Raw genomic sequence first — 27,143 nt, 5'->3', positions numbered from 1 at the left:
ATCCAAGCCTGAAGAATTTTCTAAAGCCAATGTGCAATGTAACATTGTAACCCTTAAGGGAGTCACCTATAATAGGGTTTGAATTAGAGCTACCTGTAATACACAGAGATACTGGGTGTTAGATAATGGTTTACTGCCAGACAACACTCCATAAACCTAGAATGGCTTGAGTCGAGGCTAGATAGAGAAAGTTTGTTGCTGGTGGTGTTCTAAATGGCAATACACATGCATGTACAGAAACACGCTCTCTGATACAGTAGTACTAACTTAACCTCGTTTTTGGGAAATCCCTGATGAGTGTACATCTTACAACCCCATTAAGTCCGTTTGTAATGGGCCTTCCCTTCCCAATCAATATTGGATTTCCATTTGAGACCAGTACAGTATCGGTTTTATGTATGTGCTCAGACTTTTCAGACTCACTGTGGTGCACTGGGCTAGAGACGAAACAACCCTTACACTACTGGTGTAACAGTCTGCTGTCTCAGCCTTTTATCGACTTCAGACAAGCGTGATGCGAATGCCTGGTCTCATGGGAGGGTTGCAAAATTCCGGTAACTATGCCAACATTTCCAGGTTTTCCAGAAATCCTGGTTGGAGTCTTCCGGATTTCCTGTTTATTCCCTTCTGAATTCGTGATTTTTCCAAGTGGGAATTTGGGGAAAGTTACTGGAATTTGTAATCCTAATCCTAGTTCGCTTCACATTACACTGACCTTTCTAACTGTTCTGCAGTGGGAGTGTGGACTAGTGGTTATTACAATCCTGAGTAACGTTTCATCTTCCAATGGATTAATAGTCAGCGGCCAAAATGGCCCCCTATTCCCTATATAGTGCACTTCTTTTGACTAAAGCCCTATGAGCCCTGGTTAAAATCAATGCACTCAGAATAAGTGCACTATAAAAGGAACATGGTGCCATTTTAGACAAAGCCATGGACAGATCCGCCTGAATACTAAGACCCACAGCCTTTGGAAGGCATGAACAGCACTGAAATGAATGTGCTATCTGCTGCTGTTACACCTGTAACACTACGGTATGTTTACAGGGAATGTGATGGCTCTGTTTTAGATGAGAGATTTTACAGCACTTAGCTATCATAGAAAACTTAATGGGGCATAGCTCTTTAGTGAGCAGGTCTTGTGTTCAGAGGGCCATAATGTGACGAGCTACAGGAGGTAATGTGTAATGGAGGGCCTCATGTTCATTATCCATGTATTTTTATGGGCACAATGAGTGGACATGGGGGCATCTTTTACACTAGCCATTTTTTTTACACTCTCGGCTAATTTAAGACATAGTATGCGTCCCAAATGACACCTTATTGCATTACATTTTACTTATTATATTCAATGGGATATAAAGCAGGAATCCGCATGTCGTGGGCGACCCTATGCCACCCCACTTCTTGTATGCCGTTTTCACTTTGAATGAAAACAAGGGGGCTGAGGCCTGAGATGCCTTGGGATGGCCTTCTGGGCAAGGTGTGTCTTTGCGTTAAATCCGGCCTACTCGAATGACCTTGTTGCAATGGCCTCGGAGCAATAGCAAAAGTAAATTGCTTGCTAACAAACACAGAGCCGACAAAGCCAACAAGCTAGATAACTTGTTTGCAGATAAGCTGTCTTTGTAGCAAGAACCAAATAAACAAGTATCATTATTGGTTCTTGGAATTGAATCAACTCGACACCAAAAGAGAAAAAGACTGCTCATGACCAATCCAGAAACATTGGAATTCATTTTGAAAGGTGGAAGAGTGACACCAAAATGACTACCGTTCTCATTGACTGGTAACGTTAGGTACCGGTAAGTGTTGGGTTGCGTCTTTAACTTGCTAGCTACATTAGCGGTTAACCTTGGTATGTTCAGTGTTCAAGCTGATCGGTGAAACCCGCATGATGTAAAAAGTGTCTAGGTTAGGCTATTTGATCAGAGAAACCCGCATGATGTAAAAAGTGTCTAGGTTAGGCTATTTGATCAGAGAAACCCGCATGATGTAAAAAGTGTCTAGGTTAGGCTATTTGATCAGAGAAACCCGCATGATGTAAAAAGTGTCTAGGTTAGGCTATTTGATCAGAGAAACCCGCATGATGTAAAAAGTGTCTAGGTTAGGCTATTTGATCAGAGAAACCCGCATGATGTAAAAAGTGTCTAGGTTAGGCTATTTGATCAGAGAAACCCGCATGATGTAAAAAGTGTCTAGGTTAGGCTATTTGATCAGAGAAACCCGCATGATGTAAAACGTGTCTAGGTTAGGCTATTTGATCAGAGAAACCCACATGATGTAAAAGGTGTCTAGGTTAGGCTATTTGATCAGAGAAACCCGCATGATGTAAAAACGTGTCTAGGTTAGGCTATTTGATCAGAGAAACCCGCATGATGTAAAAAGTGTCTAGGTTAGGCTATTTGATCAGAGAAACCCGCATGATGTAAAAAGTGTCTAGGTTAGGCTATTTGATCAGAGAAACCCACATGATTTAAAAAGTGTCCGTCTCATTACATCGTCATACATTTTATCTCCAGCCTGTAGGCTACAGAAAAGGCCACATACTCTTTCTACCATATTCTATATCTGCTACATTATTTATGTTCGATTTCTTTTTGGCAGAACGTTGGTGGAGCTCCAGCAGCACCCTGGAGAGGTGCCTGGGAATGGACAAGCAAAATATTTTGTGCCCCTGCCTTTGAGAAAATGGGCACTGCTTATCAGTGTGCCATCAACGCTCACCTAAAAAGCCCTTATCTTATGCCACCGGTTGAGAGATACTGTCATTGTTTTGGGGCAGAATTCTGTGAGGCTTTATGTGTTGTTTTTGGAGGTGCGTCTCGGTCAGTTTAACTCCGAAAATGACGCCCTCGTCAATCTGCTGCCGCAGGCGGCCACATAATCCTGCCTAATGAGCGGGCCGGCCGTGTGTAGACACCATACAGCATGATATTCAATTACACTCACACTTAATCTAAGCGGTCTGCTGCCATACCTGCTTACCGTTCATGCCAAGTGGCCTAGATCTGCTTGGATTCAATGTATGGGCAGTTAAAATACATATTTAAGACACATTTCACAGAATAACAAATGGGTCAGCCTCTCCCCTTCCATCAGTGGGTGTTTGTCCCAAATTGCACCATATTCATATAACACTCTGGTCAAAAAGTAGTGCATTATAGGGAATAGGTACCATTTGGGACACAGACCCTCATTTGATCATTTAAATAGATGTTGGGGAAACAACAATTCACAAAGCATTCACAGAAAATGCAGTTGAGGCCATTTTTATACAGTACTCTGTGAGAATGTACACATATACGCTTTGTCACTGGTGTCTTCTGGGTCAATAATGAGCCATTCTTCTGACAGGATTTATTTTCCAAAATGGCCGATTGGATAACAACATTTTGACACTGTAGAACATCCCAGACATCAGTTAGAGGAATATAGTTGAGCTGAACTGCAACCCACACATTCACTAAAGTAAAGTTCTGTTTAATTTGGTGCAAATGGGATGAAATGGAAAATGAATGAAAACAAATTGAAAACTGAAAGAATGTCACATCCACTGTTCCTCTGTCTTTTGTTAACTTGCATTACCTCCAAGTGAAAACATGATTAGTTAGGCTAGGTCTGTAAGATTGTATTAGTTAAGTTTAACTATGACTAAAATACATAAGCAAGAGTTAGGCCCTTGTATATTTCAACTAATAACAAATACATCAGTCATTTCTCCCACTAGACTTGAATCTATATACACCCAGGGAGGGCAGAGAATCTGAGATTATTGTTGTGTTAGACATCAATCTTTTGGTTTGAGGTATGCAGTCTATATCACAAAACAAAGACCTCTATTCCAGAGTCAGATTAGCCCAGAACTCTATTCCAGAATCCATCACTGTTTCAGATTAGTTGAGACAGACACGGTTAGTGTTTTGATAGGAGGAGTGGTATTTACCTTTACCTGGTGCCTTAGGGAGGAAGGCCCCAATTAATTTGGACCTCTTCTTTTCATAGCCTTTCTGTGTGATGTCACCTGCCAAAGGAGGAGAGGAAAACTACCGTTAGTGAAACTGAAGTGCGTTCTTATTTCTTTCTCTATGGCTCTTATTCAGATCTGCATGCTGTTACTGCTACTGAACCACAATATCCATGGCATCAGCAGATGACAGTATACAACATGTTAAGCTGTTTGGTTAATCGCTGCTACGCTTTGTCTTTTTTTATGCTGAACAAGGAGCAGATGGTTGTTCAGAGCTAGGTTGGACAAACAGGAAGCGACAGGGATAGGGAGGAGGGGGTGAGAAACAAGGAAGGAGAGAAGTACAGGTTGGGAAGTAGCTAGACAGCTAGCTGGAATATGCAGTGCATGCAGTGACTTTAGTGAGTGTCAGTAATGAATGAGACAGAGACCCAGCTGCCAGCATGTATACCCATCAAGGCCTGGCGCCCTCACTGCCCTGGCCATCACACAGGTAATTAGGAGGGGATTGGCTGGGGGCAGGAAAGAGGGGGATAGGAGAGGGCCTGGCTGGGGGACGGAAAGATGGAGAGAGGAGGATAGGAGAGGGCCTGGCTGGGGGACGGAGAGAGGGAGAGGGGGATAGGAGAGGGCCTGGCTGGAAGACGGAAAGATGGAGAGAGGAGGATAGGAGAGGGCCTGGCTGGGGGACGGAGAGAGGGAGAGAGGAGGATAGGAGAGGGCCTGGCTGGGGGACGGAGAGAGGGAGAGAGGAGGATAGGAGAGGGCCTGGCTGGGGGACGGAGAGAGGGAGAGAGGAGGATAGGAGAGGGCCTGGCTGGGGGACGGAGAGAGGGAGAGAGGAGGATAGGAGAGGGCCTGGCTGGGGGACGGAGAGAGGGAGAGAGGGGGATAGGAGAGGGCCTGGCTGGGGGACGGAGAGAGGGAGAGAGGAGGATAGGAGAGGGCCTGGCTGGGGGATGGAGAGAGGGAGAGCGGGGGATAGGAGAGGGCCTGGCTGGGGGATGGAGAGAGGGAGAGAGGAGGATAGGAGAGGGCCTGGCTGGGGGACGGATTCTACGTATGTCACAACGATTTATCGATACATATGCTATGATGCTGGTAAAATTGTCTCCCGCACCGACAGTGCTGGTCATAAAAAAAGCCAGCTAGCTCATGGATGCAAACAATGTTCTTCCCCAAATACGTAGCAAAACGACCATCTGTTTCAGTAGCTATAGTTAGCTAGCTAAATAATTGCTAAGAATAGCTAGCTAACTATATAGCTAGGTGTCATCATCTAAAATAATCCAGATTTTTAAGACAAAAGACCATTTGTTAATTTGACAAAAAATCTGTTGAAATCACACTGGATGTATAATACTTCAGAATTGCATTGGGGGCATACACATTTCACTGCACAGCCTTACCTATGGATTGTGGATCAATGACATCTGGGTATCAGTCTACTCAGTGACACCCAGAGAACATTTGCGTCGTAGCTCTTATTGCAGGACTCTGAAACAACTGTGATTTGAGTCATATTTATTGTCAACCTATGTGTATTGAACACTATTCCTGAGGAAAAACAATACTGCATGGATGTTGGAGTCTGATAACTCTGAGGAGGAAGTTGGGAAAAAATATCTTGGGTATGGACTAGACGGATACCCCATTTCATTGATCCCCAACCTTAGGTAAAGCTGTTCAGTGCAATATGAATGTCATTGCACACAATAGGCTGACTGGGGAGGTGATTTCACACAGTCACAGTCCCGTGATAAGAGCTACAACGCTAATATTTGTGTAAACTCTTCACAGTTGTGTTCTGTGGGTGTCACTGAGTAGACTGATACCCCATTTCATTGCTTTTTCCAACCTTGTTTAACATGATCTAGTCTAAATATGGCATGATTCCACCAATAGTAACCTTCTGCATCACCTTCAAAGAGGTTATTTTATTTTGAAGGCAAATCGCAAAATCCACTTGCGCCTAATCCTTATTGTGGCTAGCTTCACAACACATAACCCGGTCCGGTCGAGCCTCACTAGCCAGATGAAGCTAGCTGGCTGCTCATAACGTTAGCTTTGGGCAACAGGGTTAAGTAGCTGGCTAGTTATTTATTTTCATGAACTGAAGTTCAATTTCAATAGGCAACTAACAAGTGGCTACCTAGCTAATACGTACTCACAAGGATTCCTAAATAATTGCTAAGAATAATGAAAATGACTGCAGTTCCTACTGGTCATTGTTTTCAGGCTGGTTGTATTGGTGCTAACTAGGTACCAAGCTAAAGCTAGCTAGCTACCCCAGATGTTGTGATCGAACAAATAAAGCATTATTACCAACGCGGTATTGTAAACACATCGTTCATGGCCGTTGTTTGCTTGCTTGCAGACTTTTTGTACAGCTTTGACAGCGCTACTGAGAGTAGTGGTGGAGCTTGGCTTGCATGTGCAATTCAGAACACACAACATTCTACAGTATGTTATTGACGTGTCTTAAAAGCCTATTTTTTTTTGACACGCAAAGACCCAAACGGCGTTCCATAGTATGTCATGAAGCTAATAGCAGTGAAAAATAGTGCACTTCGTAGTGTGTACCGGTGTTCGAACATTTGCGAAAGTCAAGTGCAATGAATTCCATTATCTTGGCGTTAATGGATTTCACCTTTAAGTTGTCTTACTCTTTAAGTTGTCTTATTCTTACTCTTTCAAATGACTTCTCGACTTGTTGACTGCTCGATCCACACAGCAGACATTGTGGGCTAGGTTAGGAATGCTGTGTTGCACATATAGCACAACATTTGTACCTACGTTATATAGGTATGCACGTCAGCTTTGACATCGGTTTTGCACACCGGTATTGAACTAGACATCGGGCCGATACCGATGTTGGCATTTTTAGCTAATATCGGCCGATTGCAATATGATAATCGATATATCGTGCATTCCTTATGATATATACAATGCATTTGGAAAGTATTCAGACCCCTTGACTTATTACATATTTTGTTACATCATAGCTTTATTCTAAAATGTATTAAATCACCCCCCCCCCCCCCCCCCCCCTCAATCTACACACAATACCCCATAATGACAAAGCAAGAGAGGGGGAGGGGTTATAAAAATAAAACTCTACAAACTTGGCACACCAGTATATGGAGAGTGTCTCCCATTCTTCTCTGTAGATCCTCACAAGCTCTGTCAGCTTAAATGAGTAGCATTGCTGCACAGTTATTTTCAGGTCTCTCCAGAGATGTTCGATCGGGTTCAAGTCCGGCCTCTGGCTGGGCCACTCAAGGACATTCAGAGACTTGTCCCAAAACCACTCCTGCATTGGGTGCTTAGTGTGCTTAGTGTCGTTGTCTTGTTGGAAGGTGAACCGTCACCCCCAGTCTGAGGATCTGAGCGCTCTGGAGCAGGTTTTCATCAAGGATCTCTTTTCCGTTCGTCTTTCCCTCAATCCCGACTAGTCTCCCAGTCCCTGCCGCTGAAAAACATCCCTACAGCATGATGCTGCCACCACCATACTTCACTGTAGGGATGGTGCCAAGTTTCCTCCAGACATGACGATTGGCATTCAGGCCAAAGAATTCAATCTTGGATTCATCAGACCAGAGTTTCTCATGGTCTGAGAGTCCTTTAGGTGCTTTTTGGCAAACTCCAAGTGCGCTGTCATGTGCCTTTTACTGAGGAGTGGCTTCCATCTGGCCACTCTACCATAAAGGCCTGATTGGTGGAGTGCTGTAGAGATGGTTGTCCTTCTAGATCACATATGTCAGAGTCAAGGCCCGCGGGCCACATCCGGCCCGCGAGAAGGTTTTTTACGGCCCCTGGGATGATCTTGATTTATTATTAGAACCGGCCCGCAGACCGCAGCAAGCCGGCAGCCCGCAGATCTTTTACACGCACCAATACTACATTTCCCACAATGCAACGGTGACGCACCGAGCAGTAGGCTGCTTCATTTCAATATTTATTGGCACAGCAGTCGTCAGCATCACAGTAAAATTAACTTTCAGATACCCATCAAAAATGGCAAAACGGAAGGTGGACACTGAGAACCGGGGGTTTCAAACAAGGTGGGAGTCGGAGTATATGTTCACGGAGGTAGCTGGAAAACCTGTGTGTCTTCTGTGTGGAGAAAGTGTGGCGGTACTGAAAGAGTATAATCTGAGACGACATTATGAAACGAAACACGCGGACAAAAACAAGAATATGGACATGGAACAAAGGCTACAAAAGGCAGAGGAATTAAAACGAGGCCTCAAATCTCGACAGGCTCTGTTCAAAAAAGCCAAATCACAAGGCCAGGCTGCTGTCAAGGCCAGTTTTATTTTGGCAGAAGAGATCGCTAAATCAGCCCGGCCATTTACGGAGGGGGATTTCATCAAAAACTGCATGATTAAAGTTTGTGACGAAGTTTGCCCAGAAAAAAGGCAACTCTTTTTAAATGTGAGTCTGAGCAGAAACACCATTGCCGAGAGAGTAGACCAGTTGTCCATCAATCTAAAAGAGCAGCTTGTGAAAAAGGTAAAAGATTTCATTGCATATTCCTTGGCTGTGGATGAGAGCACCGACATTTCTGACATTGCCCAGTTGTCAATTTTCATCCGCGGAGTGGACTCCAGCCTAAGCGTGACAGAGGAGTTTTTGGCTTTACGTCCTATGCATGGCACAACTACGGGGCATGATTTGTATGAAGAGGTGTCAAGATGTGTAAATGAGATGGAGCTGCCTTGGGAAAAACTTGTGGGTTTGAAAACCGACGGAGCACCTGCGATGTGTGGACACAGGAGCGGACTGGTGGCGAAGATACGGGAAAAGATGCAAGAGGAAAACGCGACAGGTGAGCTGACAGCTTATCATTGTATCATACACCAGGAAGCGTTGTGCGGTAAAGCCTTGAAAATGGAGCATGTAATGAGCATCATCACGCGCACAGTTAACTTTATCAGAGCCAAAGGTTTGAATCACCGCCAGTTCAAGGCATTTCTGACGGAGTTAGAAACGGAGCATGGTGATTTGCCTTATCACACAGAGGTGCGATGGCTAAGCCAGGGAAAGGTGCTTCAAAGATGTTTCGAGCTTCGTGAGGAGATTTGTCTGTTCTTGGACAGCAAAGGGAAAGACACAACACAACTCCGAGACGAAATGTTTCTGTGTGAAATGGCTTTTCTGTGTGACATTACGAGTCATCTGAATGCAATGAACTTGCAGCTGCAGGGTCGGGATCATGTCATCTCTGATATGTACAGTACAGTGAAGGCATTTAAAACCAAACTGACTCTGTGGGAGACGCAGATGCGGAAAGAAAATTTGAGCCACTTTCCCAGCTGCCAGACCATGAAAGAGAAGCTCTCTACCAGTGCGTTCCCGAGCGCACAGTTGGCTGATAAAATAGGTATGCTTGCCGCTGACTTTCGACGCCGATTTGCTGACTTTGAAGCACAAAAAAGCAGGTTGGAACTGCTCGGTAACCCATTTGCTGTTGACGTGGAAAGCTCACCACCAAACCTCCAAATGGAGTTGATTGACCTCCAATGCAATGATGCACTGAGGGCAAAATATGCGGCAGTGGGTGCTGCGGAGTTCGCCCGTTTCCTCCCCGACACAATGCCCCAGCTGCGCATCCAGGCTGCTCAAACGTTGTCTATGTTTGGCAGCACATACCTGTGTGAACAACTGTTTTCTTTGATGAACCTGAACAAAACATCACACAGAAGTCGACTTACTGCTGAACACCTCCACTCAATTCTGAGGATTTCCTCAGCTCAGAGCCTTACCCCGAACATTGATGAACTTGTGGAAAAGATGGGACACCACCAAGTATCACCCTCAACCTCAAACAAGTGAACATTACTGTGCAATCACATATTTAGAGTTTTTACTCAGTTCAAGTTTAAAAGTTAAAGTTTAATATTTGTTTTCACTGCATGTTACTTCTCCTTAAACAAAGTGTTGTTTTTGATTAATAGATTTTTGCACTTTATTTTATTGTATTTCAATCCAATTATATTTTAAAAATATTTCAGTTGAGTGGATGATAGAAAATTGCTATTATTGTTTTTTTCTTTGAAGTAAATTTAGCCCACTTTTGCTAAAATAGAAAATATAGGCTACTGATGGTGCCTTGAATACCGGTTTCTTTCATTTAATGTTCATGTTATGGGGATTTTTATATAAAGGAAATTTGTCTTTTGTGTCTGTTGAAAATTAAAGATTACTGACAGAGCCATAAGAAAATATTGCTTTATTTATCTGATCATATTGGAATATATTTGTTAGGTTTTCAGTAGGTTCAATTAGGTTCACTAGACTATATGCGTCATTTAAAAATTTTTCAATGAACATTCGAACAGTCCGGCCCTCGGCTTGTAGCTAAATTTTTTATTTGGCCCTCCGTCCATTTGACTTTGACACCCCTGTTCTAGATGGTTCTCCTATCTCCACAGAAAAACTCTGGAGCTCTGTCAGAGGGACCATCTTGTTCTTGGTCACCTTCCTGACCAAGGCCCTTCTCACCTGACTGCTCTAGGAAAAGTCTTGGTGGTTCCAAACTTCTTCCATTTGAGAATGATGGAGACCACTGGGTTCTTGCAGAACTTGCAGAAATTTGTTGATGCCCTTCTGAAGATCTATGCCTCGACACAATCCTGTCTCGGAGCTCTATGGGCAATTCCTTCGTCATGGCTTGGTTTTTGCTCTAACATGTACTGTCAAATGTGGGACATTATATAGACAGGTCTGTGCCTTTCCAAATCATGTCCAATCAATTGAATTTACCACAGGTGTACTCCAATCAAGTTGTAGAAACATCTCAAGGATGATCAATGGAAACAGGATGCATCTGAGCTCAATTAAGAGTCTCATAGCAAAGGGTCTCAATACTTATGTAAATAACGTATTTTTGTTTTTATTTTTTCATAAATTTGCTAACATTTCTAAACACCTGTTTTCACTTTGTCATTATGGGGTATTGTGTGTAGATTGATGAGGTAAAAAAAACGGTACTGAATCCATTTCAGAATAAGGCTGTAACGTAAGAAAATGTTGAAAAAGTCATGGGGTCTGAATACTTTCCGAATGCACTGTATTTCTGATAACATCTACCAGAAAAAGTATTAAAAGGTTTCTAAAGGCCCCTCTTCCATCTGTTTATCCAGAAATCAAAGCCTTTATTTATACCTATCTTTTAAGATGGAAAATGGCTGAAAAATGCATCTATGCCTTAATTTCCCGAAAAGAAAGACTCCTAGCATTCATTTGACATGCACCTATGAACATCACATGTTGGTGCTCATGGGTCCTTTTCGATGGAAATGCCCATAGGCTACACTGCAAAACAACCACATACAACAAAACCCACTTTGCAGCCTCTCACTCACTCACTCACTCACTCTCTCACTCTCTCACTCTCTCACTCTCTCACTCTCACACACACACACACACACACACACACACACACACACACACACACACACACACACACACACACACACACACACACACACACACACCCTTCTTGGCACGAGGCACTGATATTCGGGGAAGTGATCCAAGGCGAACTGAAATTAACTTCTTCTCCAGCTCTGGATTTGAGATTTCCTGATGATCTGCCTGATGCAGGAAAACAGGCAGACAGAGACACAGATCGAAAGACAGGCAGACACAGACAGACCTGAGATTACGGGGGTGTCTGTCTGTCTGTCTGTCTGTGTGGAATGGAGCTTGTTTGATGGCTTTAGTACATTTACACAGCCAGCTTTGGGGCGAAGCTCTGTTTAAGCCAGTGAGAGAGAGCTCAGTCTCAAACGGCTTTCAAATGGCACCATATTCCCCTATGTAGTGCATTACTTTTGACAATGGCCCATAGGGAATAGGGTGCCATTTGGACCACAGACTCAGTCGTGTCCTCCAGAGTAGGAGAGAAGACAGCAGGAGACAACGAACATGAGGCGGTCAGAAGTTTACATACACTCAATTAGTATTTGGTAGCATTGCCTTTAAATTGTTTCACTTGGGTCAAACGCTTTCGGTAGCATTCCACAAGCTTCCCACAATAAGTTGAGTGAATTTTGGACCAATCCTCCTGACAGAGCTGGTGGAACTGAGTCAAGTTTGTAGGATCCTTGCTCGCACACGCATTTTCAGTTCTGCGCACACATTTTCTATAGGATTGAGGTCAGGGCTTTGTGATGGCCACTCCAATACCTTGACTGTGTTGTCCTTAAGCCATTTTGCCACAACTTTGGAATTATGCTTGGGGTCATTGTCCATTTGGAAGACCCATTTGCGACCAAGCTTTAACTTCCTGACTGATGTCTTGAGATGTTGCTTCAATATATCCACATCATTTTTTCCCCTCATGATGCCATCTATTTTGTGAAGTGCACCAGTCCCTCCTGCAGCTAAGCACCCCCACAACATGATGCTGCCAACCCCGTGCTTCACGGTTGGGATGGTGTTCTTCGGCTTGCAAGCCTCCCCTTTTATCCTCCAAACATAACGATGGTCATTATGGCCAAACAGTTCTATCAGACCAGAGGACATTTCTCCAAAAAGTACGATCTTTGTCCCCATGTGCAGTTGCAAACCATAGTCTGGCTTTTTTATGTCGGTTTTGCAGCAGTGGCTTCTTCCTTGCTGAGCAGCCTTTCAGGTTATGTCGATATAGGACTCGTTTTACTGTGGCTATAGATACTTTTGTACCTGTTTTCTCCAGTATCTTCACAAGGTCCTTTACTGTTGTTCTTGGATTGATTTGCACTTTTTCGCACCAAAGGACGTTCATCTCTAGGAGACAGAACGTCTCCTTCCTGAGCAGTATGACGGCTGCGTGGTCCCATGGTGTTGATACTTGCGTACTATTGTTTGTACAGATGAACGTGGTACCTTCAGGTGTCTGGAAATTGCTCCCAAGGATGAACCAGACTTGTGGAGGTCTACACTTTTTTTCTGAGGTCTTAGGCTGATTTCTTTTTATTTTCCCATGATGTCAAGCAAAGATGCACTGAGTTTGAAGTTAGGCCTTGAAATACATCCACAGGTACACCTCCAATTGACTGAAATTATGTCAATTAGCCTATCAGAAGCTTCTAAAGCCATGACATCATTTTCGGGAATTTTCCAAGCTGTTTAAAGGCAGAGTCAACTTATTGTATGTAAACTTCTGACCCACTGGAATTGTGATACAGTGAATTATAAGTGAAATAATCTGTCTGTAAACAATTGTTGGAAAAATGACTTGTGTCCTGCACAAAGTAGATGTCCTAACCAACTTGCCAAATCTATAGTTTGTTAAGAAATTTGTGGAGTGGTTGAAAAACAAGTTTTAATGACTCCAACCTAAGTGTATGTAAACTTCCGACTTCAACTGAATATTGCTAATTTCCTCTTTCTGCAATTGCTGGATTTTATGGATCTTAACTCCAACTCGCCGATGTCCACAGATTAACCCATCTTTCCCAGCATTATACTATTTAGCTATTTATTTTTGCTATAGATCCCTTCATGACTGATGCCTTACGAAGGTCTTTAACCTCCCTATTTGTAACATTGGCCTAAAAATGTATACTTTTCCCAATAGTATAATGCTGATTGACTGATCATGGTTTATCAGATCCTCTAACAATAACTTGAACCCAAATGTGAGCCACCGATGGACAATAACAGAAAATAGGCTCTATTGATTCTTTCTCCTGCTACAGCTGTTTGTCAGAACCCATCTGAGAGACATCTTTAGCTCAAGCCTCTGAGCTGAGAACCAACAGCACAATGAAGAGGTCCCTTGTCCATAGAAAAACATGACTAAGCTGTTCTTTTGACAGAAAGAAGACAATGACATAGATGGTGACAATTGACATATACACTTAGTGGTTTACTAGGCACACCACCCCATTCAAGAAAATGGTTCGCTCCTACAGACAGTGAGTGACATTGCCGTGGTTTCTATATAAAGCAGGCAGATAGGCATCGAAGCATTCAGTTACTGTTCGATTGAATATTAGACTGGGCAAAACGAGTGACCTAAGCAACTATGAGTTTGGTATGATCGTCGCTGCCAGGCGCGCCTGTTCCAGTATCTCAGAAACTGCAGGCTTCCGGGGCTTTTCATGCACAAAATGGTCTAAGGTTTACCGAGAATGGCGCGACAAACTAAAAACATCCAGTCAGCGTCAGTCCTGTGGGCAAAAACAGCTTGTTGATGAGGTCAAAGGATAATTGCAAGCTAACTGGCGGGCCACAAACAGGAAAATAACGGTGCAGGAAAACAGTGGTGTGCAGAACAGCATCTTGGAATTGAAAACTCGTCGGTCCTGGTCACGGATGGGCTATTGCAGCAGACGACCACACCGAGTTCCACTCCTATCAGCTAAAAACAAGAAGCAGCTCCAGCGGGCACATGACCAACAGGTGTGGAACATCGCCTGGTCTGATGAATCCCGGTTCCTGTTGCATCATGCTGATGGCAGAGGATTTGGCGTAAGCAGTATGAGTCAACGGTACAGGCTGGTGGCGGTGGTGTAATGGTGTGGGGAATGTTTTCTGGGCACAAGTTAAGTCCCTTGATACCAATTGAGCAACACACACAGGCCACCCTACTACATAATTACTTTATAAACCCTCTATGCATATGGTTTTAATCACAACTTACTTTTGGAAAGAATAATTTGAAATAATTAGCGGCAAGTTTAAGTACAACAGAGACTGAAATACTTAACACTAAAATATGCATACAGTTCCCTACAGTGTACAGTACAGTGACTCACTCTGCTGATTTTTATATTTAGTAAGCTGCTTCATGCTATGAATAATTTAAGATATATACTGCACTATGACTCAATCCATCCAATCCTTATATTTCATATTTCCTTTCAGAGACTCTCACTTTCAGATAGATGTTCCTTTGGTTTCTAAAATACTATGCACCAAAGTGGTCATATAAGAGCAAGAACATATAAGTATGCTAGCATCCTCAGAGTCAATTGCAGGGTGAGGCCAGAGTAGCCACCATACTCACAGTGCTAGTTTTGGCTCCAACACATGAAATACTTATTGCAGAGGAAATGGTGAGTTGGCTAAAGAAGCCCTACCTGCGTTTTAGTGCTGACAAAGGTTGTAACCCACACCGCTACGCTAAACACACCCATTATACCTGCTTTCTTTGCCCAGGTTCTTAAAATTAAAGCTCACTTAGTTTATTTTCATAGGAGACCCACAACATGTGTAGAAAACAGTAAAATACTATTTGAACAGAGTGTAGGAGGAAGAGGAGGAGGAGCAGGAGGAAGAAGATGAAGGGGAGGAGGAAGGGGAGGAGCAGGAGTAGAAATGGCATGGTCAGCCTGCCTCCCAGAATCCAGTCCTCTCCCAGGAATGTTTATGTAATGCTTTTATAGCACAACGGGAAGAACTCATTTCTCTCTCCCTCGGTCTCTCTCCCTCCCCATCACGATGATTATCTACACTGGATGTAATGGGGGAACAATAAAATCAGCACCATTTCCCTTTTTTTATTTTGTGAGAATGTTGCTGGCATGTAAAGTGGCTGTTTTACTTGCTCCTGACCAATTATGCTATTTTGTGTTTTTTTTTCATGCTAATTATACTATTTTGCCTCTACCCTCTCTTCTAATGGCAAATGTACTAGAGAACAAACTAGACGAGCTCCGTTCGAGATTATCGTATCAATGGGACCTGAAGAACGGTAATATCCTATGCTTCATGGAGTCGTTTAAGAAGGAGGACATGGTTAATATAAATCTGGTTTCTCTATGCATCAGCAGAACAGAAAGGCAGTGTCTCGTAAACTCAAGGGTGGGGGTGTGTGTCTCTTTGTTAACAACAGCTGATGCGTGATCTCTAACATTAAGGGAGTCTCTAGGTTCTACTCGCCTGAGTTACAATACATCATGATAAGCTGTAGACCATACTATTCACCAAGAGTTTTCATCTGTATTTTTCGTTGCTGTCTACTTACCACCACAAACTGATGCTGGCACTAAAACCGCACTCAACGAGCTATATTTTTTTTTCAAATTGTTAATTACTTTGTTTTACCTTTATTTAACTAGGCAAGTCAATTCAGAACAAATTCTTATTTACAACGACGGCCTACCCCGGCCAAACTTGAACGACACTGGGCCAATTGTGTGCCGCCATATGGGACTCCCAATCACGGCTGAATGTGATACAGCCTGGAATTGAACCAGGTACTGTAGTGATGCCTCTTGCACTGAGATGCAGTGCTTAGACAACTGCGCCACTTGGGAGCCAATTGCAGGGCCATATAACAACAAGAAAATGCTCATCAGAGGCAGCTCTCCTATTGGCGGGTGATTTTAATGCAGGGAAACTGCATGTTACCTGTGCAACTAGAGGGACGCATACAAAGAGGGACGCATACCTGTTCACACAGAGACGCATACAAAGCTCTCCCTCCATTTGGCGAATCCATAACTCTATCCTTCGGATTCCTGCTTACAAGCAAAAACTCAAACAGGAAGTACAAGTGACACACTCAATTCGGAAGCGGTCAGATGAAGCAGATGCTAAGCTACAGGACTGTTTTGCTGTCACAGATTGTAATATGTTGTGGAATTCATTCGATAACATTGAGGAGTGTACCACATCAGTTACTGGCTTCATTAATAACGTACAGTACATATCACAACCAGAAGCCATGAATTACAGGCAACATCCGCAGTGAGCAAAAGGTTAGAGCTCCGCTTTCAAGAAGGATTTGTCATGACACACCAACACAGTCGTGAAGAGGGAACAACAATGTATATTCCCCCTCAGGAGGTTGAAAAGATTTGGCACTCAGATCCTCAAAAATGTCTATAGCTGCACCATTGAGAGCATCTTGACTGGCTACATCACCACTTGGTATGGCAACTGCTTGGCATCTGACCCGAGGACGCTACAGAGAGTAGTGCGTATGGCCCAGTACATCACTGGGGCCAAGCTCCCTGCCATCCAGGACCTCTATACCAGGAGGTGCCAGAGACAGGAGCAACAAAAATTGTCAAAGACTCCAGCCACCCAAGCCAGAGACTGTTCTCTCTGCTACTGCACAGCAAGTGGTACCAATGCACCAAGTCTGAAACCAACACGACCCTGAACAGCTTCTACCACCAAGCCGTGGGACTTCTAAACAAGACAACTAAATAGCTAATCAAATGGCTACCCGGAGTAGCTGCATCAACCCTTTTTTGCACTAACTCTCTATGCACACACACACACACACACACACACACACACACACACACACACACACACACACACACACACACACACACACACACACACACACACACACACACACACACACTTAAACTAACACCCCAACACACATAACATGCACACATGCATACTGACGCCGCACACACACACACGCTGCTGCTATTGTCTATGATCTATCCTGTTGCCTAGTCACTTTACCCCTACCTATATGTACAGTACATAGCTACCTCAATTACTGGTACTCCCTGTATATAGCCATGTTATTTTTACTCTTTATTTGGATTTCTTATTCACTGTGTATTTATTCTTCGTACCACTATTTAAATGTTTTATTACATTTTTTATCTTGTCTTTAACTCTGCATTGTTGTAAATGTACCCATAATTAAGCATTTCACTGTTAGTCTACACCTGCTGTCTACGAAGCATGTGACAAATAACATTTGATTTGATTGATTTGATTAGGCGCTGCTAACTGCTGTTGCCTTTGCTGCCTGAGCCTCACTAACACCCCTTCCCTTCAGCTCCCCGGCCAACCCAGGCTTATATCATATGTACAGTACAGAGGCTTACTGTACAATAGATTAGGTCCCTTAGTCTGCGTCCCAAATGGCACCCTATTCCCTAGTGCACTACTTTTGACACCGTCTGTCTGTATGATTACAGCAGACAGGCAGACTTAGATAAGAGAAGTGCAGGTACACAGTCCACACAGCTGGAGCCCCTCGCATAGGGTCTCTCACCGCAAGGGGCCAGGGCCCCAGAATCCCATTAAAGACCCTAGGCTGGCCCATCCTTTACCCATCCAGACTGTGCATATACCCAAACACACACACACACACACACACACACACACACACACACACACACACACACACACACACACACACACACACACACACACACACACACACACACACTACAGTCACACAAAAGCGGGACCAACTAAAAAGTGAAAAAGCTAAGCCACCAAAAGGAGAAACACCAGTTCAAGAATGCCTGCTTAGCTGCAATATTGTGGCAATAAAAATATCAAAAGATGCAGAGGACTACAAGTACCATGCTAATCACAGTGTTAGCACTCAGTTATATGATTAAATATTCATGTTGTTGTTGCACAGCATACACCTCGGTGATGGTTGATATTTGAAACCCACAATAAATTATACTCACCAAGCATATGCATATCCAGCCCAAAAAAATGGGACACAGGTGTTGGTAGTGTAAAATATATGTAGATATTAGGACTAACTAATAACTATCTATAGCTCCGTTTACAAAGCGCCATGCTGCCCTGTACAGCAGAGCTCCTCTGTCTCTCTGTATTCCTACCTGAAGCACACAGCCACTCCACAGGGACAATGAAAATACTAATCTAGCGCTCAGGCAGGCAACGCAGGAAAACAATCCCCTTATTTGCATTTCACAATACATGTAAACATTTCAAAAGGAATCCCCTTCTGCCTTGTGTGTGTGGCGCAGCGGTCTAAGGCACTGCATCTCAGTGCAAGAGGTGTCACTGCAGTCCCTGGTTTGAATCCAGGCTGCATCACATCCGGACGTGATTGGAAGTCTCATAGGGCAGCGCACAGCGTCGTCCGGGTTTGGCCGGGGTATGCCGTCATTGTAAATAAGAATTTGTTCTTAACTGACTTGCCTAGTTAAATTACTATTTAAAAAAATGAAGTGCCTTTGCAACTAGTCACACTACACCAAAGATTATCTATTATATTGACAAGATAGCAGAGTGACTAAGGCTGGGCGATTTGACCCCAAAAAATCGGATCTAGATTTGTTTTCAAATGTATGTATTAGAGATTTTAAAAAAAAGAAGTTTTCTCTAAATAAGCATTGTCATACAATTAAAGTTAAAACACACTGCATTTCAAACAGTCAGCAATAATCTCATGAATTTAAGGCTTCCACAACTACGAGACCCACTAATAATTTACTGATTTTATCAAAATAATTTAATCTGCATGTTTTTGTTGTTGCAAGAAACCACTGATCTGGCTTTCAAGTCTGCCTATGAAAATGCCCTTTTTTGTTACAAATTTAACTAGAACCATGCATAATGCACAACAAGAGAAGAGACAGCTAGTATAACAGTCTTTGGCTAGAATGCTGCTAGCAGTACGTGGTACCCCGATGCCGCATTGTGAACCAATGTTCCTTGATACTCTCGTTTTAGTAGTGTCTGCTCTGTGTGCAATTTGAGTAGTTGAGACATACAAAGGGTATCGTTAGAATAGTTAACTTCTCTATTACAGTAAAATAATGTCTCAATGTGTTTGTGTCCATATGAACCATTCTGTTGGACCAAAAATGGGAAGGTGCACACAGCGCAGAAGGAGCGAAAGAGACGAGACCAAAAATACAACATGAGTGGACATAAACGCCCATAAAAACAAAAAATAACAAAACCTTGATTCTTGCGATACAGGCATTTGGAATATACCGCAAAAACACATTCAAATTAATTCAATATATCGCCCAGCCCTAAGAGTGACCGCTTTAACGATGGAAATGCATGTCCTGAATGAGTGAAGGCACATGAGATCAGGTGGGTCCATTCTAGCCAATGAGAGGGCTGATACGCGTGTGAACAACAGGCACAACAAAGTTGTTTTTCTCAAAGTTGCTGAAATGCCACATGCATCCATTTATATCAGTGCATTTGTTAGAGCCTAAACATCATGAAACTTCTGTTGGATCAAATAAGCCTCACTTAATTAAACACTCTCATAGACCTCAATACAAAAAGGGCTTATCTCACAGGACAGATGTTGGGCGGAGTAAATCATCTCGCTTCGCCTCTTCCTCGCTGATTACACACACACTGTTTGAGCCAGATGATTGGTTGTCAATTAGCTTTCCCTTCTTTGCTTTACATTCAAACCACTTTTTCTTGAGGGGGTTTAATCCAATCATTAAAGAGTCAGTCTGCACCCCTCTAAACCTTTCCAGTTGGAACAGTCCAACCCCAACCTGCATGCCCAAACATGCTATACCAGCAACATCAGCAAAAACAAACAAATTGGTATTTGTTGGCGCAGGCCATGGCACCATGGCGACAGAGATCCTATAGCTTGCCCCTGGGGAGGCCTGGGGAAATGAGGACAGGGCACTGCTGGAGCTCTCTGGTGGCTTGGATTAACAACAATGCATACAGCAATTCAGTTTTTAGCTGCAGATGTGTACAATATCAAATAAACATTATTATTGAACAAACTACGGGCAACTATGCTAGAGGGCAGTTTTTTTCCATCTTTGTAACATTGCAAAAATCTGAAACTTTTTGTCCAACAATTATGCAGAAAAACTAATCCATGCTTTTGTCAATTCTAGATTAGACTACTGCAATGCTCTACTCTCCGGCAACCTGGATAAAGCACTTAATAAACTTCAGTTAGTGCTAAACACGGCTGCTAGAATCTGGACTAGAAACCAAATTTTTTATCATATTACTCCAGTTCTAGCCTCTGGCTTCCTGTTAAGGCTAGGGCTGAATTCAATGTTTTTCTGCTAATCTAAAAAGCATTACATGGATTTGCTCCTACCCATCTCTCCGATTTGGTCCTGCCATACATACCTACACGTACACTACGGTCACAAGATGCAGGCCTCCTTGTTGTCCCTAGAACTTCTAAGCAAACAGCTGGAAGGAAGGGATTTCTCCTATAGAGCTACATTTGTATGTAATGGTCTGCCTATAAATGTGAAAGACACGCACTTGGTCTCGACCTTTAAGTCTTTACTGAAGACTCATCTCTTCAGTAGGTCCTATGATTAAGTGTAGTCTGGCCCATGGGTGCGAAGGTGAACTTTCGAAGACGTTCTGCATTGACCGTAAGATGGATGAATTCCTAGTGAGGTTGAGCTTGTAAGTACAGTGAAAGACTGTTATTTGATATAATAATACTGATTTCCTGACTTCAAGATTTTCCTGATTTCCCAGGCTTTATTTTAGCCATTTCAGATTGCATCCCAAATGGCACCCTATTCCATTTATAGTGTACTACTTTTGATCAGAGCCCATAGTAGTGCACTCTAAAGGGAATAGGCTGCCATTTGGGACGTAGCCTGAGTGTTAATAGTTATTATTTTCAGGACATCGTTGGGATACAATGGGCTTTGGTAGTGGTGGTGGGAGAGGGGAACCAACATACGGAGAGAAATTCATTCCATTATTAAAGTCCAATTCATTCCATTATTAAAGTCCATGCATTACGAACATACCCATTCTGTCAGATCTCAGTCAGCACAGTGTGATCAGTGAAATCGCACAGTGTGATCAGTGAAATCCAGAGAAAAGACACATTTCAAATTGGTGCACACTTCACTTACTACATTTACAATTCAGGGGTCAGGAAAGTCCCATGGGGGAAAATGTATGAGTCAGCAGACAATAAGCCAATAAATTAGGTCAAGAGGTCAACTCTTCCCCAGACAGAAAAAGATGCCATCTATCTTCGTAACTGAAGAACGAATATACACTGAACAAAAATATAAACGTAAAGTGTTGTTACCATGTTTCATGAGCTGAAATACACAAAAAGCACAAAAAGCTTATTTCTCTAAAATGTTGTGCACAAATATTTTTACATCCCTGTTTAGTGAGCCATTATTATTTTCCAAAATAATCCATCCACCTGACAGGTGTGGCATATCAAGAAGCTGATTAAACAGCATGACCATTACACAAGTGCACCTTGTGCTGGAGACAACAAAAGGTCAGTCTAAAATGTGCAGTTTTGTCCCACAACACAATGCCACAGATGTCTCAAGTTGAGGGAGCGTGAGATTGGCAAGCTGACTGCAGGAATGTCCACCAGAGCTGTTGGCAGAGAATGTAATGTTAATTTCTCTATCATAACCCACCTCGAACATCGTTTTAATGGACTTGGCAGTACATCCAACCGGCCTCACAACCGCAGACCACGTGTAACCACGCCAGCACAGGACCTACACATCTGGCTTCTTCACCTGTGGGGTCGTCTGAGACCAGCCACCCAGACAGCTGATGAAACTGTGGGTTTGCACAACCGAATAATTTCTGAGCAAAATGTCTGAAACCGTCTCAGGGAAGCTCATCTGCGTGCTCGTCATCCTCACCAGGGTCTTGACCTGACTGCAGTTTGGCGACGTAACCAACTTAAGTGTGAAAATGCTCACCTTCGATGGCCACTAGCACACTGAAGAAGTGTGCTCTTCATGGATTAATCCCGGTTTCAACTGTACCGGGCAGATGGCAGACAATTCATATGGCATTGTGTAGGTGACCGTTTTGCTGATGTCAACATTGTGAACAGAGTGCTCCATGGTGGAGGTGGGGTTATGGTATGAGCAGGCATAAGCTACAAACAATGAACACAATTGCAATTTAAATGCACAGAGATACCATGACAATATCCTGAGGCCCATTGTCGTGCCATTCATCCGCCGCCATCACCTCATGTTTCAGCGTGATAATTCACGGCCCCATGTCGTAAGGATCTGTACGCAATACCTGGAAGCTGAAAATGTCCCAGTTCTTCCATGGCCTGCATACTCACCAGACATTTCACCCATTGAGCATGTTTGGCATGCTCTGGGTCTACATGTACAACAGCGTGTTCTAGAGGTCGACCGATTAATTGGAATGGCCGATTAATTAGGGCCGATTTCAAGTTTTCATAACAATCGGTAATCTGCATTTTTGGACACCGATTATGGCCGATTACATTGCACTCCACGAGGAGACTGTGTGGCAGGCTGACTACCTGTTATGCGAGTGCAGCAAGGAGCCATGGTAAGGTGCTAGCTAGCATTAAACGTATCTTATAAAAAATAATCAATCTTAACATAATCACTAGTTAACTACACATGGTTGATGATATAACTAGTTTATCTAAATAGGCCTGCGTTGCATATAATCGATGCGGTACCTGCTAATTTATCATTGAATCATACCCTACTTCTCCAAACGGGTGATTTAACAAGCGCATTCGCGAAAAAAGCACTGTCGTTGCACCAATGTGTACCTAACCATAAACATCAATGCCTTTCTTAAGATCAATACACAAGTATATATATTTTAAACCTGCATATTTAGTTAATATTGCCTGCTAACATGCATTTCTTTGTGTCACTTCTCTTGCAACAGAGTCAGGGTATATGAAGCAGTTTGGGCCACATGACTCGATGCGAACTGTGTGAAGACTAACAAAGACAGCCAACTTCGCCAAATGGGGGATAATTGAACAAAAGCACAATTGTTGCACAAATGTACCTAACCATAAACATCAATGCATTTCTTAAAATCAATACACAGAAGTATATATTTTTTAAACTTGCATATTTAGTTAAAAGAAATCCAGGTTAGCAGGCAATATTAAACTAGGGAAATTGTGTCACTTCTCTTGCGTTCATTGCACGCAGTCAAGGTATATGCAACGGTTTGGGCCACCTGGCTCGTTGCTAACTAATTTACCAGAATTTTACGTAATTATGACATAACATTGAAGGTTGTGCAATGTAACAGGAATATTTAGGATGCCACCCGTTAGATAAAATACGGAACGGTTCCGTATTTCACTGAAAAAATAAACGTTTTGTTTTCAAAATGATAGTTTCCGGATTTGACCATATTAATGACTTAAGGCTCATATTTCTGTGTGTTATTATGTTATAATTAAGTCTATGATTTGATATTTGGTAGAGCAGTCTGATTGAGCAGTGGTAGGCAGCAGCAGGCTCGTAAGCATTCATTCAAACAGCACTTTCATGCGTTTGCCAGCAGATTTTCGCTCTGCTTCTAGCATTGGGCTGTTTATGACTTCAAGTCTATCAACTCCCGAGATTAGGCTGGTGTAACCGATGTGAAATGGCTAGCTAGTTAGCAGGGTGCGCGCTAATAGCGTTTCAATCGGTGACGTCACTCGCTCTGAGACCTTGAAGTAGTTGTTCCCCTTGCTCTGCAAGGGCCGCGGCTTTTGTAGAGCGATGGGTAACGATGCTTCGAGGGTGGCTGTTGTCGATGTGTTCCTGGTTCGAGCCCAGGTAGGGGCGAGGAGAGGGACGGAAGCTATACTGTTACACTGGCAATACTAAAGTGCCTATAAGAACATCCAATAGTCAAAGGTATATGAAATACAAATGGTATAGAGAAAAACAGTCCAATAATTCCTATAATAACTACAACCTAAAACTTCTTACCTGGGAATATTGAAGACTCATGTTAAAAGGAACCACCAGCTTTCATATGTTCTCATGTTCTGAGCAAGGAACTTAAACATTAGCTTTCTTACATGGCACATATTGCACTTTTACTTTCTTCTCCAACACTTTGTTTTTGCATTATATAAACCAAATTAAACATGCTTCCTTATTTATTTGAGGCTAAATTGATTTTTATTGATGTATTATATTAAGTTAAAATAAAAGTGTTCATTCAGTATTGTTGGAATTGTCATTATTACAAATATATATATTTTAAAATCGTACGATTAATCGGTATCGGCCTTTCTTGGTCCTCCAATAATCGGTATCGGCGTTGAAAAATCATAATCGGTCGACCTCTAGTTTGCATGCTTCCCTGACAAGACTATTTTTTTCTAGATCATTGTCAAGTAATTCATATCTAACTGATGAATGTAGGATGAGAACACGAGTTATGGTTAATCCACAACGTTGTCATCATAGTAAAATATTAAAAGTGTGTCTGTTCCTGTTGACATTGAGACGAAAACTTTGGTGCCTCAATTTGAGTGGTCACCTGTCAGTGAGTGGAGGTGGTAGTCTGGGTTTAGGCTGAAGGGTTAACCAGAATTCAGCCACAGCAAAAAATTGTTAACTCACAATGGTTTCATTGCTTGTTATTAGTGGTTCTGTTCAGTCAGTCAATCAATGCTGCTGTCCCCTTAAAGGTTCTCCATCAACATGACTGCTGCCTGTGAATAGAAAGATGAGCCATCATTACAAACTGGGCCATATCCATTAGGGTACACCTTAGAAAAACAGAGTTGTTCTTATTGAGGTAGTCCCTGCCCGTATCGGTCCTGTCATGATGTTGCCTGCTTGGGTACTGCAAACCCCATCCCCCTCTCCCTGCCTCTCCCTATCCACCACAACCCATGCGGTGATCACAGAGAGATGTCGTAAATTCCTGAGAATCCCCCCACCACAAACAGTATTAAGAGAGAGGGTAAACTTTCAGGACAAAGGAATTCTCTTCCACCTCACAGAACTTGGGGTACGAACATATTTCATATTCCTGCAAAAGTATGAAAGATCGGTGGACAGTCCAGCTATGAACCGGTCCATTTGTCACCACGTGGGAAACTCATGTGAGACTGTGGGACCACATTACCATACCGCTGTTTATATAATAACCTCAGATATGAGGTTTACATCTGTGTGTTGTATAAAATGAATGAGTGAGTATGATACTGTTTGTATAATTGTGTAATATGATTTTGAACTGTTTAATGAAGGAAAATACAACTCCCTGTTGTATTTGAACTAAATCCAAGGACCGCCCCTGAGCCAGTTGGGTCAGAGACCATGGTACCACCCCTCTCTGCTATCTGAATAAAAGTCAACTTTAAGAAATTACCATGGAGACCATGCTTTTCTCCATTAGGAGGAGAACGAAGGTTAAAGTACCATTGGTGCATCTTTAACCATACCACGTGGTTAAACTCTTAAGACGAATGAGAACGAGTCTTTGATATTGACTACTAGTCTGCAGCTAGGAATTCGGTATCATTGAACGCGAAGAAAGACGACCGCCGAAACATCCATTCTATAACGAATGTGACTCTGAACTCTCCACAATAACTCCGACAGAAGGAACTCCAACAAAACGAACTTCTCTCCAACGATCAAGACAACACACCGAGCGTAAATATATATATATATTGATTGCAATTGTTCCCTAATGAGTGAGCGTTCATGTGTAAGGATTAGCATGTCAATTGTTATAATTATGGACTCTGTAGTGAATTCTTAGTCGAACGCCATTTTCCCTTTGTCTAACAGCCGCCATGCCGGTTCAGCCCACTAGGGCATATTTTCTCCTATCATTTCATGTAACTATTTTAAGTTTGTTTGTTTGTTTATGCATTTCTGTGAATTAATTAGTTAGTAATAAATAAATGATTTAAGACAATTGATGTATGGATGACTCATAGTGAAGACTGGGTTTGTGCAGATCAACGATTTACGACGTTTGGAATGAGACTGACGTGAGGTAGAGTAAATAAATCATTAATTAGAAGACTATTGATCAGATATGAAAATATCTGAAAGGTTATATTGGGAAATTATAACTTTGTAATCTAATAACTTTACCTGGTGCCCTCGAATTCATAGTTAATTAGTTACGTTATTACTCAAGTGATAGCGTAATCCCTAATTACAGGAATCTTTTAGTCTTCAATTTAACGATAGCAAAGACACGACAGTCCACTTTCTTACGTTTGGTGCCTAATGATTATGACCCCCATATATTAGGTAATGTGTGTCCAAAGCCAAGGCTGAAAAGCAGAATGGTGATTTCCTTTATAGTTGACGAAGCAGAGAGTTGAGTAATGCTGAGGTTGAAAGACCGGTCAGAGTAGCTCATAGGTTACATCCCAAATAGCACCATATTCCCTACATAGTGCACTACTTTGGACCAGATGCCTAGTCAAAAGTTGTGCACTATACAGGCAATAGGGTGTCATTATGGCCCTGGTCAAAAGTATGGGCTGTGGTCAAAAGTAGTGCACTATATAGGGAATAGGGTGCAATTTGGGATGTATAATAGTTTGCTGTACAGACAGGGCAGGTAAGGTGAACTAAGTGAATGAACCCTGCTCGACTCAATCAGCTGTGTGACTGACTGTGTTGAACTGCAGTAGAGGTCAGGGAAGGAGAAACTCAAGACACAGCTGCACTGTAAGAACCTTGGTTAGGGGGGG

The 27,143-nt window shown here is 42.6% G+C and overlaps 1 protein-coding gene across 11 annotated transcripts in view; it reads right to left on the bottom strand.

Moving 5' to 3' along the window:
- The window catches only part of LOC129823982 (disco-interacting protein 2 homolog C-like), a 279,556-nt gene that overhangs the window by 118,348 nt on the left and 134,065 nt on the right, over window positions 1–27,143 (bottom strand). For 10 of the 11 annotated variants that reach the window (XM_055883182.1, XM_055883186.1, XM_055883183.1 and 7 more), the window contains exon 2: window positions 3,947–4,024. The exons of the other annotated variant lie outside the window; for it this stretch is intronic. In XM_055883182.1, coding sequence (XP_055739157.1) covers window positions 3,947–4,024 — 78 coding nt within the window. The remainder of the gene's footprint in view (window positions 1–3,946; window positions 4,025–27,143) is intronic. 11 annotated transcript variants of the gene reach the window in all.

The sequence above is a fragment of the Salvelinus fontinalis genome, chromosome 26, assembly GCF_029448725.1.
Source record: "Salvelinus fontinalis isolate EN_2023a chromosome 26, ASM2944872v1, whole genome shotgun sequence".
NCBI lineage: Eukaryota > Metazoa > Chordata > Actinopteri > Salmoniformes > Salmonidae > Salvelinus > Salvelinus fontinalis.
Note: the sequence above shows the minus strand (reverse complement) of the source record. Positions and strands in the feature narration are given on the sequence as shown.